Source organism: Schistocerca americana, chromosome 5, assembly GCF_021461395.2.
Source record: "Schistocerca americana isolate TAMUIC-IGC-003095 chromosome 5, iqSchAmer2.1, whole genome shotgun sequence".
Lineage (NCBI taxonomy): Eukaryota > Metazoa > Arthropoda > Insecta > Orthoptera > Acrididae > Schistocerca > Schistocerca americana.
The window spans coordinates 450,285,281-450,301,019 of NC_060123.1; the positions used below are offsets into that span (position 1 = coordinate 450,285,281).

General features: G+C 41.8%; 1 protein-coding gene across 1 annotated transcript in view; it reads right to left on the minus strand.

The window, feature by feature from the left end:
- The window catches only part of LOC124615683 (scm-like with four MBT domains protein 1), a 182,230-nt gene that overhangs the window by 40,515 nt on the left and 125,976 nt on the right, over positions 1-15,739 (minus strand). The window contains exon 10 of the mRNA XM_047143713.1: positions 5,888-6,181. Within this exon, the coding sequence (XP_046999669.1) occupies positions 5,888-6,181 (294 nt within the window). The remainder of the gene's footprint in view (positions 1-5,887; positions 6,182-15,739) is intronic.

The window sequence follows — 15,739 nt, forward strand, 5'->3', positions numbered from 1 at the left end:
CAAATCATTTAACTTTAAAATTTATGGCTCCTATAATGCACAGATACTGATTCCATAGGGTTCAAATGGGTGCTCGAACAGAATAGACTTTCTTGTCAGATACACAAGGTCATCCAGTTTGAACGAAGTTAACCCGTTGAAAATGATTCACTAACATCATCATATTTAATTTCTGATTGGTTGGTAGAGTGTATTCTTTCAATCATGAAACCAGTACATCAATTACATGATTATGCTGGTCCTTCTCAATGTCCACATAAGCACTGAGTTTCCTCCTCAATTCCATTCCAGAAGTTCAGCGTACCCTCCAATCCCTACTTAAATCCTTAGGCCAATTCCAGGATCTCACCTCCGAATCCATCTCCCTACTCATCCCAACTACTTCCTGCTCAATCACCTTCAACATATTTTCCAACATTCATATACCTAAGAATCTAGGACATCCCCCTGTGGCTGGTTCTGTGTTCTCACCGAAAGAATCTTGGTTCTTGTTAACCAATACCTCAATCAAAACACACACACACACACACACACACACACACACACACACACACACACACACACACACTTTTCCTGTGTCCATTTGTACTTTCAATTGTTTGAAACCCCCCTCTATACAGGTTTCTGCACAGTTGTCCGACCCCTAGTATTATTTGTGTTTCTATTTTAATGTTCAGCTCATTACACAACTCACTAATTCGATTATTTAAGTCACAAACCATTTTGCTAATTTGATTACTTAAATCATTGCCATTTATGCTCTCAATTCTTGAATATGCTCCAATGTGTGCATATTAAATAAAGAGGAATCAGTTCACTCTTTTGGTTAAACCCACAAATGAAACTTTCCCAAATAAAATATACAGTTTTAAAAATCACACCCATAAGTAATGAAAACAATGCAGTAAAGCACAACACAATTACAGATCTGTTGATCAACCATTACATACCTACTCGTAAGTACTTGCAGATCGGTCCTAACATAACGCAACAGACCCAAATCACTATCTTCTCCCGCTAGTTTTTTTTTTAAACCCACCTTCAGCCAAGATAAGCAAAAAACTGGATCCCTTTTGTGTTGACAATGCAGCATTTGAAAGAGCAACAAGATACTATCAAATTTTGTGTGAGGTTGAGCAAATCTGCAACTGGGATATTCTCAATGTTGCAGCAAGCTTTGTGGACAATTGCTAAGAGACATTCACAGACACCCAGGAGGGGGCAGAAAGTAATCTACAGTCTGGAGACCTCTCAAAAAAGCAAAATCGAGGACAAAGTGCATCACATGGATGAATTTCTGAATGACAATGATGATGTTGCTTTGTATGGCGCTCAACGTCGTAGTCATCAGTCCCCGTTCTGAATGCCAATGCTCGATTAAATTCTGTGCATAACCCAACCAACAGCTATGGATTTTAGTGTTTACTACTTGAGTCTCTTTTCATATTTGTCAGTGATAGTTGTTAGTAATTCTGGGAAGGCATCTGATATGATAACAGTCAAAGATTGTAGGAATTACATCATAGAAAAGTTATAAATTGATGCATATAAGTTGAGGAAAACTACAATTAGGTGAGTGAAATAAGATATAGGGAAATCTACTGACTTCATTTATGAAGTTTTATGATACTGTAACAGAATATCAAAGAAAAGAATCCAACACCTCTTAAATCTCTAACTTGGAACAGATGAGGAGGAGTAATGTTTTCTTTAAGATTCACTAATATAATTACTTTTTAATACTTTAATTGGTGATTAATTCAAACAAGCTGCATAATGAAAATCCAAATTCTAAATTTAATTCTTCAGTCAAATTTTCTATAATTAAGAATGTACATCGATATGTCCAGTTTGAAGAGATTACTTTGTGGTAAGCAAAATATTTTTGGAGTTTATCATCACTGTGCCCCATATGCTTGTCAACAGATTTCCTTCACACTGCAACTGCTTTAATAAATACACTGAAGAGCAAAAGAAACCGGTACATCTGCCTAGTATCGTGTAGGACTCCCGCGAGCTCGCAGAAATGCCGCAACACGACATGGCATGGACTTGACTAATGTCTGAGGTAGTGCTGTAGGGAAGTGACATCACAAATCCTGCAGGGCTGTCCATAAATCTGTAAGAGAATGAGGGGGTGGAGCTCATCTGAACAGCATGTTACAAGGCATCCCAGATATGCTCAATAATGTTGATGTCTGATGAGTTTGGTGGCCAGTGGAAGTTTAAACTCAGAACAGTGTTCCTGGAGCCATTCTGTAGCAGTTTTGGACATGTGGGGTGTTGGATTGTCCCGCTGGAATTGCCCAAATCTATCAGAATGCTCAATGGACATGAACGGATGCAGGTGGTCAGACAGGATGCTTACGTACATGTCACCTGTCAGAGTCATATCTAGATATATCAGGGGTCTCATATCACTCCAACTGCACATGTCCCACACCATTCTAGAGCCTACACCAGCTTGAACAATCCCTTGCTGACATGTAACGTCCATGGATTCATGGGGTTGTCTCCATATCCGTACATGTCCATTCACTCAATAAGATTCGAAATGAGATTCGTCCGACCAGGCAACATGTTTCCAGTCATCAACAGTCCAATGTCAGTGTTGATGGGCCCAGGCAAAGCATAAGGCTTTGTGTTGTGTAGTCCTCATGGGTACACGAGTCGGCTTTTGACTCCAAAAGCCCATATCAATGATGATTCGTCAAATGGTTCACACACTGACAATTGTTCATGGCCCAGCATTGAAATCTGTAGCAATTTGTGGAAGGATTGCACTTCAGTCACATTGAACAATTCTCTTCAGTTGTCATTCGTCCCGTTCTTGCAGGATCTTTTTCTGTCCACAACGATGTCAGAGATTTAATGTCTTACCAGATTCCTGGTGTTCACTGTACACTCGTATAATGATTGTATGGGAAAATCCCCACTTCATCACTACATCGGAGTTGCTGTGTCCTATCGCTCGTGTGCCAACTATAACCATTTCAAACTCACTTAAATCTTGATAATCTGCCATTGTAGCAGCAGAAATTGATCTAACAACTGCATCTGACACTTGTTGCCTTATACAGGTGTTTCTGACCACAGCACCGTATTTTGCCTGTTTAAATATCTCTGTATTTGAAAACAAATGCCTGTACCAGTCTCTTTGGCGCTTGTATTTTATGAGTGTTCATCTACCAAAGTATTGATTATGCACATATCTACATCTAAATCTACATCAATACTTCGCAATCCACAGTACAGCGCATGGCTGAGGGTACTCCCATACCACTACTAGTAATTTTCTTTCTTGTTCCACTTGCAAATAGAACGAGGGAAATACGACTGTCTGCATGCTTCCATACAAGCCCTGATTTCTTGTATTTTATCTTCATGGTCCTTAAGCATAATGTATTTTGGAGGCAACAGAATCGGATTGAAATGACAGTTCTCTAAATTTCTTCAATAGCGTTCCTTGAAAAGGATGCTGCCCCCCTTCCAGGGATTCCCATTTGAGTTCCCAAAGCATCTGCATAACACTTGCATATTGTTTGAACCCACCTGTACCAAATGTAGCAGGCCACCTCTTAATTGCTTCAATGTCTTCCTTCGCTCCGACCTGGTATGGATCTCAAACACGCTTTAGGAGTAGTCAAGAAAAGGTTGCTTAGTGTCCTTTATGCGATCTCCTTTCCAGATGAATCACATTTTCCTAGAATTCTCCCAATAAACTGAAGTTGACCATCTGCCTTTCCTACCACAATCCTCACATCCTCATTCCATTTCATATCGCTTTGCAACGTTATGCCCAAATATTTAAACAACATGATTGTGTCAAGCAGAACGCAAATAATGCCATATCTGAACATTATGTGTGTGTTTTTCCTATTCATCTGCATTAACTTACATTTTTCTACATTTAGACCTAGCTGCCTTACATCACATCAACTAGAAATTTTGTGTAAGTCATCTTGTATCCTCCTACAGTCACTCAACTTTGACACCTTACTGTACAACACAACATCATCAGCATGCAACCACATATTGCTGCCTACCCTGCCTGCCAAATCATTTCTGCAGACAGAGAATAACAACAGTCCTACCACATTTCGCTGGGCACACCTGACAATACCCATGTTTCTGATGAACGCTCACTGTCGAGGACAGCATACTGTATTCTATAAGTTAAGAAATCTTCGAGCCACTCACATATCTGTGAACCTATTCCACACGCTCGTACCTTCTTTTAACAGCCTGCAGTGGGGCACTGTGTCAAATGCTTTCTGGAAATCTAGAAACAAGGAATCTGCAATATATCATGCGAGAAAAGAGTAAGCTGAGTTTCACATGGGCAATGTTTTCTAAGATGTTTTCTAAAAAACATGCTGATTCGTGGACATGAGCTTCAAGGTCTCAAGAAAGCTTATTATATTCTAACTGCATCACACCGACGTTAGGGGTATTGGACTGTAACTTTGCGGGTCCATTGTTTTGGCTGTCTTATACTCAGGAGTCACGTGAACTTTTCTTCCAGTTGTTTTGGACTTTGCACTGGATGACAGACTTGCATGCTAGGTAAGGGGCCAATGTCATAGAATACTCTGAAAAACTGAACTGGGATTCCTTGTGGATCTGGTGGCATGTTAGTTTTCAACACTTTCAGTTGTTTCTCTAGGCCAGGAACGCCTATTACTACGTCATCCTTACGGGAGTTTGTTCGATGGTAAAATGACGATGTATTTGTATGGTTCTTCTCTGTGAATAATTTCTTGAATGTGAAATTTAAAACTTTGGCTTTTGTTTTGCTATCTTCTCCTGCCACACCAAACTGGTCAAGTGATTGGATGGAAGCCTCAGACCCACTTAGCAATTTTACACAGAATCAAAAGTTTCTCAGATTCTCTGCCAGATCTTTTGCTAAAGTATGACAGTGGTAGTAGTTGTATACTTTGCACAAACATATTTTCACAGACACACAAATTTCTATTAACCTTAGCTTGTCATCATTTGCGCATTCTCTTTTGAACCACGAGTTCAACAGCCTCTGATTCCTCAGCATTTTCAGAATCTCGTTATTAAACCATGACAGGCGTTTTCCATCCTTAACCCACTTACTAGGCACACAATTATCTAGGCTGATTTACAATCTGCTTGAACTTTGCCCATAATTCCTCTACATCCATCATATTGTAACCAAGCGATGTCAGTTCACTGTCTAAGTGCAATGCTAACACCTGCTTATCTGTTCCTTCTAGCAGAAACACTTTCCTAGCCTTCTTAACTGATTTATTATCTTTTGTAACCATAACTGCTATAATGAGATTGTGATCGCTAATCCCCTTTTCTATACTGCCTTTGTCGAAAAGATTCGGCCTACCATATTCCTCTGGTTGGAAATGTTCAGCAATGCCATGTGCTTGATTAGACATTGTTTGGCTAATACCAAAGTACCCTGGCACTAGTTGGAGTTACACAGTGTCTGAGATCAGAGCAGTAGCACGGCACAAGGCGCTGTGAGCACTACACAGACCAATGGCACTGTGCAGTGTCCTGGTTGTGCACCAAGCAGTTCCCAAATTGTTAAGCTAGGACAAGACGGAGAAACGGGTGCTCATTTGTGAGGAATTCTTGAAGCACGTTCGTAATGGCTTCGATATCTGGACAGAATCATTACTGGTGATGAGACTTGGATTTTTTACTATGGTCTGGAGAATAATCAACAAAGTACATCAGCTTTTCTGGTGGCAATGAAAAATGTGGTTCACTAAATTAATATTTCTAATCCAACCACATCAAATAGGAAAGATGGCGACGTTAGTCCACAATGTATCATGATTATCCCAAAAAAAGCACAGTAAAAAAAATTACAACTGAGGCTTGCTGAGCAAATACTTACTTAGCCTTAAGTACCTCAAGAACATGACCATGAGGTGGTTGCTTTGAATCACATTGCAGTTCTTTCAGAACACGACTAGATTTGTAGGCTACCGATATCACCATGGAAAGAACTTCTTTTAGTACTAGGGTCACTGGACCTGGACCCACCGATTTTGGCAAGCCTGACAGTTTGCCTTTGCTGAGGTACGGACCAGAAAAACACTTGTGATTGAAGTATATTTTTGGACACCAAGAGCTGCCATTTCCTGAACTGGTAGCAGGAACACTAGTGCTAGGTTTAGCCTCCACTGACCTAAAAACAATAAAGACAATATAATTACAATACTATAAAGATCAAAACTCAAGTAAAGAAAAACATTTATTCATGGTATTTAATGGACACTAAACACAATCGAGAAGTTTCAAAGATGTTGAATGAGTCAAGATCTATGAACATTAAACTTCTAGAATGAACCTTTCACTCTGGATCAGCGTATGTTCTCTTTTGAAACCTCTTGGGTGATTAAAATTGTGTGCTGAACCAGAAGGGGAGGTTCCAGGTATCTATCCTTTCTGTAATACTGTCGTTACTTAATATTTACACGAATGCAGTGATAATTGTTAAAGGAGTGATCTCTGTCTATCTACTGAGAGAATGTAGGTCTCTCTATAGCACTGTTATTTTCATGCAGCCAAGAGGATTGCCTGATTCTAGGTGAGCATATAATCTTTGGGAATCACTAATAAGATAAGCACTTCAGTTTCCTTGTTCATCTGAAACTGATTGCTAAACAACGGAATATCCAGGCTGGAATAATGACAAAATTATGAAAAGGATAGATAACTACTCACCATATAGCATGGATGCTGAGTTGCAGATGTTGTTGTGGTCTTCAGTCCTGAGACTGGTTTGATGCAGCTCTCCATGCTACTCTATCCTGTGCAAGCTTTTTCATCTCCCAGTACCTACTGCAACCTACATCCTTCTGAATCTGCTTAGTGTATTCATCTCTTGGTCTCCCTCTACGATTTTTACCCTCCACGCTGCCCTCCAATACTAAATTGGTGATCCCTTGATGCCTCAGAACATGTCCTACCAACCGATCCCTTCTTCTGGTCAAGTTGTGCCACAAACTTCTCTCCTCCCCAATCCTATTCAATACCTCCTCATTAGTTATGTGATCTATCCATCTAATCTTCAGCATTCTTCTGTAGCACCACATTTCGAAAGCTTCTATTCTCTTCTTGTCCAAACTATTTATCGTCCATGTTTCACTTCCATACATGGCTACACTCCATACGAATACTTTCAGAAATGACTGCCTGACACTTAAATCAATACTGGATGTTAACAGATTTCTCTTCTTCAAAAACGCTTTCCTTGCCATTGCCAGCCTACATTTTATATCCTCTCTACTTCGACCATCATCAGTTATTTTGCTCCCCAAATAGCAAAACTCCTTTACTACTTTAAGTGCCTCATTTCCTAATCTAATTCCCTCAGCATCACCCGACTTAATTAGACTACATTCCATTATCCTTGTTTTGCTTTTGTTGATGTTCATCTTATATCCTCCTTTCAAGACACTGTCCATTCCATTCAACTGCTCTTCCAAGTCCTTTGCTGTCTCTGACAGAATTACAATGTCATCGGCGAACCTCAAAGTTTTTATTTCTTCTCCATGAATTTTAATACCTACCCCGAATTTTTCTTTTGTTTCCTTTACTGCTTGCTCAATATACAGATTGAACAACATCGGGGAGAGGCTACAACCCTGTCTTACTCCCTTCCCAACCACTGCTTCCCTTTCATGTCCCTCGACTCTTATAACTGCCATCTGGTTTCTGTACAAATTGTAAATAGCCTTTCACTCCCTGTATTTTACCCCTGCCACCTTTAGAATTTGAAAGAGAGTATTCCAGTCAACATTGTCAAAAGCTTTCTCTAAGTCTACAAATGCTAGAAACGTAGGTTTGCCTTTCCTTAATCTTTCTTCTAAGATAAGTCGTAAGGTCAGTATTGCCTCACGTGTTCCAGTGTTTCTACGGAATCCAAACTGATCTTCCCCGAGGTTGGCTTCTACTAGTTTTTCCATTCGTCTGTAAAGAATTCGTGTTAGTATTTTGCAGCTGTGACTTATTAAGCTGATAGTTCGGTAATTTTCACATCTGTCAACACCTGCTTTCTTTGGGATTGGAATTATTATATTCTTCTTGAAGTCTGAGGGTATTTCGCCTGTTTCATACATCTTGCTCACCAGATGGTAGAGTTTTGTCAGGACTGGCTCTCCCACGGCCGTCAGTAGTTCCAATGGAATATTGTCTACTCCGGGGGCCTTGTTTCGACTCAGGTCTTTCAGTGCTCTGTCAAACTCTTCACGCAGTATCGTATCTCCCATTTCATCTTCATCTACATCCTCTTCCATTTCCATAATATTGTCCTCAAGTACATCGCCCTTGTATAGACCCTCTATATACTCCTTCCACCTTTCTGCTTTCCCTTCTTTGCTTAGAACTGGGTTTCCATCTGAGCTCTTGATATTCATACAAGTCGTTCTCTTATCTCCAAAGGTCTCTTTAATTTTCCTGTAGGCGGTATCTATCTTACCCCTAGTGAGATAGGCCTCTACATCCTTACATTTGTCCTCTAGCCATCCCTGCTTAGCCATTTTGCACTTCCTGTCGATCTCATTTTTGAGACGTTTGTATTCCTTTTTGCCTGTTTCACTTATTGCATTTTTATATTTTCTCCTTTCATCAATTAAATTCAATATCTCTTCTGTTACCCAAGGATTTCTACTAGCCCTCGTCTTTTTACCTACTTGATCCTCTGCTGCCTTCACTACTTCATCCCTCAAAGCTACCCATTCTGCTTCTACTGTATTTATTTCCCCCATTCCTGTCAATTGCTCCCTTATGCTCTCCCTGAATCTCTGTACAACCTCTGGTTCTTTTAGTTTATCCAGGTCCCATCTCCTTAAATTCCCACCTTTTTGCAGCTTCTTCAGTTTTAATCTACAGGTCATAACCAATAGATTGTGGTCAGAGTCCACATCTGCCCCTGGAAATGTCTTACAATTTAAAACCTGGTTCCTAAATCTCTGTCTTACCATTATATAATCTATCTGATACCTTTTAGTATCTCCAGGGTTCTTCCATGTATACAACCTTCTTTCATGATTCTTAAACCAAGTGTTAGTTATGATTATGTTGTGCTCTGTGCAAAATTCTACCAGGCGGCTTCCTCTTTCATTTCTGTCCCCCAATCCATATTCACCTACTATGTTTCCTTCTCTCCCTTTTCCTACACTCGAATTCCAGTCACCCATGACTATTAAATTTTCGTCTCCCTTCACAATCTGAATAATTTCTTTTATTTCATCATACATTTCTTCAATTTCTTCGTCATCTGCAGAGCTAGTTGGCATATAAACTTGTACTACTGTAGTAGGTGTGGGCTTCGTGTCTATCTTGGCCACAATAATGCGTTCACTATGCTGTTTGTAGTAGCTTACCCGCATTCCTATTTTCCTATTCATTATTAAACCTACTCCTGCATTACCCCTATTTGATTTTGTGTTTATAACCCTGTAGTCACCTGACCAGAAGTCTTGTTCCTCATGCCACCGAACTTCACTAATTCCCACTATATCTAACTTCAATCTATCCATTTCCCTTTTTAAATTTTCTAACCTACCTGCCCGATTAAGGGATCTGACATTCCACACTCCGATCCGTAGAACGCCAGTTTTCTTTCTCCTGATAACGACATCCTCTTGAGTAGTCCCCACCCGGAGATCCGAATGGGGGACTATTTTACCTCCGGAATATTTTACCCAAGAGGACGCCATCATCATGTAATCATACAGTAAAGCTGCATGCCCTCGGGAAAAATTACGGCTGTAGTTTCCCCTTGCTTTCAGCCGTTCGCAGTACCAGAACAGCAAGGCCATTTTGGTTATTGTTACAAGGCCAGATCAGTCAATCATCCAGACTGTTGCCCTTGCAACTACTGAAAAGGCTGCTGCCCCTCTTCAGGAACCACACGTTTGTCTGGCCTCTCAACAGATACCCCTCCGTTGTGGTTGCACCTACGGTACGGCTATCTGTATCGCTGAGGCACGCAAGCCTCCCCACCAACGGCAAGGTCCATGGTTCATGGGAGAGTTGCAGATAGCCACAATAAAAAGACTGTCAAACAAGTAACCTTTTGGCCAAAAATACATTCATCAGAATCAATACACACACACACACACACACACACACACACACACACACACACAAAACCACAGTCTCTGGGTGCTGAGGCCACACTGCGAGCAGTAGCGCATGATGGGGAAGCAATCTGGGTGGCGGGGGTAAGCAGGAGACTGGGGCAGGGAGAGGAGGGGTGCAATAACAAGTTAGGGGTTGGGTATGGTGTGAAGTGCTGCATGTGGCGTTTACAGCGATGAGGTGGAGAGAGGGTAGTGCAGTCAGGATGTTAGACGGAGGGAAGGGGGGTATTGGGAAAAGTGGGTGTGTTGGTGGAATAGAGGTCTGTGTAACGCTGGAATGGCAACAAGGAAGAGGATAGGTGGGTAAAGGACAATGAGTAATGAAGGTTGAGGCCAGGAGGGTTACAGGAGTGTAGGATACATAGCAGGGGGAGTTCCCACCTGCATAATTCAGAAAAGCTGATGTTGGTAGGAAGGATCCAGATGGCACAGGCTGTAAAGCAGTCACTGAAATGAAGAACGTCATGTTGGGCAGTATGCTCAGCAATTGGGTGGATCAGCTCTTTCTTGGCCACAGTTTGTCAGTAGCCATTCATGCGGACAGAGTGCTTATTGGTTGTCATACCCATGTAGAACACAGCACAGTGGTTGCAAGTTAGTTTATAGATCACGTGACTCATTTCACAAGTAGCCCTGCCTTTGATGGCACAGGTGATGCTTGTGACCAGGCAGAAGAGGTGGTGGTGGTTGTGGGAGGGTGTATGGGACAGGTCTTGTATCTGGGTTAACACAGTCATGAAGCTTTCCTCCACAAGCCTTAGCACCACAGAAAAATTAGTTCTTTTCAAAGGCCTCACCTTTTGCCCAACTCCCAAATTCAATCATGCAGGACTTGTTAAAGACCTTCTCTTCTTCTCCTCTCTTCTTCTCCAGCCCCTACAGTGGAAAACCTTTTCGCTAACAACCCTACTAATCAGACTCAAAAATAAATATTGAACCCTGCTTGACACAGTTCACTCCTGCATCCAACCATGGTCCATCCCCACTGTCTCCACATTGCCTACCATTAACTTCCCAGAATATCTTAAACTCAAACCTTGCCTCACCATCATTCCCCAAATCCCTCAACATGCAAGGTAATGTTAGGTCTGCAGGAAGAACTGCATTCCACCATCAAAACTGATCCTGACTTATAATCCTACCTGCTGACAAAGGCACCACCACTGTTGATTTGAACTGCAAGGATTACCTGGAAGAAGTCTTCCACCAACTGTCAGTTTCATCCACCTACAAACCCTGTTGCAGTGACCTCTTTCCAGAAATCCAGCAGGTCTCCAGTCTCTCCTCCAATCCTTAGGCCCATCCCAGAGCCTCTCTCAAGAATCCGTTTCTCTCCTCACCCCTATCACTCCCTGCACTCTTACCTTCTACATGCCTCTTAAGTCCATAAACCTAATCACCCAGGATGCCCCACTTTGGCTGGTTACTGTGCGTCCACAGAGAGAATCTCTGCTCTTGTAGGCCAACGCCTTTGGCCTAATACCTGCAACCTAAACTCGTATATAAAAGATACCAACCATTACCTCCAACGGTTCTCCACAGTTCCTGTTCCTTTACCATGTGGTGCTCTGCTCTTCACTACTGACATCACTTCTCTTTACACTAACATCCCTAATGCCCATGGCCTTGCTGCTATTGAACACTAACTTTCCCAATGTCCGACGAAATCCAAACCTACAATGTCCTTCCTAGTTGCCACGACCAACGATATCCTCACCCATAATTACTTTTCCTCTGAAGGCATCACCTACAAACAAATCTGGGATACGGCAATGGGCACCTGCATAGCACCATCCTATACCAACTTATTCATGGACCATCTAGAGGAATCCTTTCTAACCTCCCAGACACGCAAACCCCTCATCTGGTTCATATTCTTTGATGTCATCTTCATGATTTGGATTGAGGGAGAGGACACCTTATCCACATTCCTCCAGAACCTCAATACGTACTCCCACATTCACTCCACCTGGTCCTCCTCACTAGGGATGGGCTATGATCGCACTCAAGAAACGTGCGACGCGAAGGCAATTTCTCAAGAATTTCTCGGGTACGCTCGAGAAGTTGACAGTGCTGTGCTCTCTGAGAAATTGCGCAAATCTTCAGTACATGAAGCACTGAGCCGCAGCAGTCGTACTCGTCGTACGTACATGCTCGGAAAACTTTGAAATTCTATGATTGATATCAATTGTACTACCGTTATTAATGTGTACTGAAGTATTAGTATATGTCTCATAAGAAAAAAATCATAGAATTGTTGTTTAAAACAAATCACAGACTTTGCATAAAACAGAAGCTTTATTCTTACAAAATAAATTACCTTGTACATTCTGCATGTATGCATGCATGCTTAAACGTAAAAGAGAAGTGCTATAGCGTTTTATATACAGAAACTGCGTGCATACGTTTACTTACTGAAGAAAGAAAGGAAACAAAAGTTGTTCAGCAGAAGGCATTATTACATCCCATTGCTACACTGCCATCGGTTTTTGTTTAGAAATATGATTTTATTAACCAATTGGCCTTTTAGTCTGGTTCTTTGTTTGTTTATAAGTAGTCCTGTTTTTGAAAATATTCTTTCACTGGGAACAGTAGTTGCAGGTATTGCAAGATATTTTTTTTGGCCACGACAGCTAGACCTGGGTAACTGTTTTCATTTTCTCTCTCAGTAGTGAAAAGGATTATCCGTGCGTTGTAGGCACAGTTCTTCCAAATATCATTGTACCTCCAGGTCTATTCTATCACAACCGCTTTTCATTATATTTTTATTGGAAACCTCTTCATCGAAAGAAGCCCATAAGGAACTACTGGCGTTTTGTACGAAATGGTACTCGTGGCTAGTGTCGTTAGCAGCCGAATGAGTAGATCATACGGTCTCTACCACGTTCGTGCACTCTGCAATTAGGCTTGCAACGGCATGTTTTGAATGAATGGGATTCGTAAATGGTAACGTTTTGAATCTTGGGTCGAGAACTGTGGCAACGGTATGTACTTTGTTTCTATTAATCCTAGCCGGGCTATTAGTGAGTTGTGCAGATGTTGCTGTAGCTCTTGCGCTATCGTGGTAGGCCACTTCCCATTGCATACGGTTAGGATTAGCTGTCTGATTATTGGAATAGCTTTCGAAAGAGAGGTATAGTTTTCAGTTGAGATTTAACTTGTTACCACTTCAAATGGCTCCAGTACACATAAATATTCACTCAAAATTCGCCACTCGTCAGCTGTGAGGTTCTCTACACCTGAATACAAAGTTGATAAACAGGCTGCAATGCATTCCTTTTGCTCCACTAGACGTTGTAGCATATAAAACGTACTGTTCCATCGGGTTTCGGTTTCCTCAATCAATTTATGAATAGGTTTTATCATTAGATCCTGGATCTCATGGAGTTTTTCATTAGCATTGCAACTTGTTTTAAAATAGGTAACAATTTTTTTGGCCTTTTCCCGCATTATGCAGAGCTCACTGTTGCTGTTCAAAGAACTTTTCACAACTAAATTGATGGTGAGTGCTAAACACGGCACATGTTGCATATCTATGTTGCCACTGTGAATAAGTTGTACGGTTGCCGTCACGTTACTGGCATTGTCAGTTGTGATGCTTACAACTTTGTTTTCAATGTTCCATTTTGAAATCACGTTATCTAACGCCTCACTAATATTTAGCGCTGTATGCTTTTCTGGGAAACGGAATGTCTCGAGAGCTAAAGCTTTCAGGCACCAATTAGTGTTAATGAAATGACCAGTTACAGCAATATATGCCTCACTATTGAGTGAGGTCCAAATATCGGTCATTAAAGAAACACAAGTAGAGTCTTCCACGGCCAAGTTTACAGCCTCTTTCTGCTTATGGTAATCGTCCTCAATCATGAGGCGCAACTTTTTTCGATTTGCTATCGAGTATTGTGGGTCCAACAGTGAAACAAAACATCGAAAACCAGTGTCCTCGACGATTGAAAGCGGTTGAAAATCGTCTGTTATCATGGCCACTAGTGCTTCATCTAGCTGTAGCCGTTTACTTCCCTCTATAAAGAGAAACATAAGATTTAGATCAGTGCTCCTGCGAGGAGATACGTTATGCTCGACTACTAGTCCAATAAAATTACATATCGTATCGTGCAAAAGCTACGATAGTATTGGTTTGATTTTGCGGTATGTTGTACGTTATGGGAGTACGATTAAAAAATCAATGTTTTTTAAGCGTGACGGATCGCTTCGGACACTATTCGAACTTTTGCACAGAATTCACCTTTTGTACCAACGTACCTGGATATTTTGTCTATCTCGCACTATTGGAAGAATGAGCCTTTGTATCCACGGACATCGCTGTTTTATTGCTCAATAAATTGTGCAGTTTAAGATGTCTAATCATGCCCGTTGTATGTTTTGATACATTACGGAGATTTTTATGACAAATGTTGCAAGTAACGTTATCCCCATTCTCCGTAAAGTATTGCCAGCACCATGACGTTCGTTTTCAAGTGTCCATATCAATTTGAACAACAACTTTACTCGAATGAAACCCGAGACATACTAGTTACGAGCACAGCGAGCGTGTTTGTCTAGCGGCGGCATTCAATTCATAAAACAACAGCGGCGCAGCGTATGTTGTCGCAGCCAACTGGCGCTTAGCATCACACGCCGCTGAGCCCTTTCTCGTGAGCTTTTCGAGAATTGCCTGAGAACTAGAGGCTCGAGAAATTCTCGGTGCGCTCGAGTCGCCGCGCCTCGCCATCCCATCACTGCTCCTCACCCAAACAGCCGCCTTCCTCGGTGTTGACCTCCTTCCTTCAGTAGCTCCATCTATATCAAACCAACCAACTACCAGTGATGCCTCCACATCGACAGCTTCACTCATTCCATACCAAGAAGTCCCTTCCATACAACCTAACCACTCTTGGTCATCACATCTGTAGTGACAAGCAGTCACTCTTGATATATACCAATGGCCTCACTGAGCCTTCACATGCCGTAATTACCCTCCCAACCATGTACAAAAACAGATCTCTAGGTGCTTTATCTCCCCAGTCACCCTGCACCTCCCAAAGCCCCACTACCCGGCTACAGACGAGCATTCCCCTTGTGACTAAGTATCACCCAGGACCGAACCAACTAAATCACATTCTCTGCCAGGGTTTCAACTACCTCTCATCATGCCCTGAAATGATGAAGTCCTACCGACTAAACTTCTTGTTCCTCCCACAGTTATATTCCACCACCCACTGAACCTATACAATATCCTTGTCCTTCCCTAGCTCAAACCCCTGTAATAGATCTAGATGCAAGACCTGTCCCATACATCCTCCAACCACCACCTACTCCCATCTGCTCACGAGCATCACCAATCCCATGTGAGGCAGGACTACCTGTGAAATGAGTCATGCGATCGACAAGATAACCTGCAACCACTGTGCTGCAATCTATGTGGGTACGACAACCAACAAGCTGCCTGTCCACACGAATGGCCACCGACAAACTGTGGCCAAGAAACAGCCGGACGACCCAAATGCTGAGCATGCTGCCCAACATGACATTCTTCATTTCAATGACTGCTTTACAGCCTGTGCCATACAGATCCTTCCTGCCAACATCAGCTT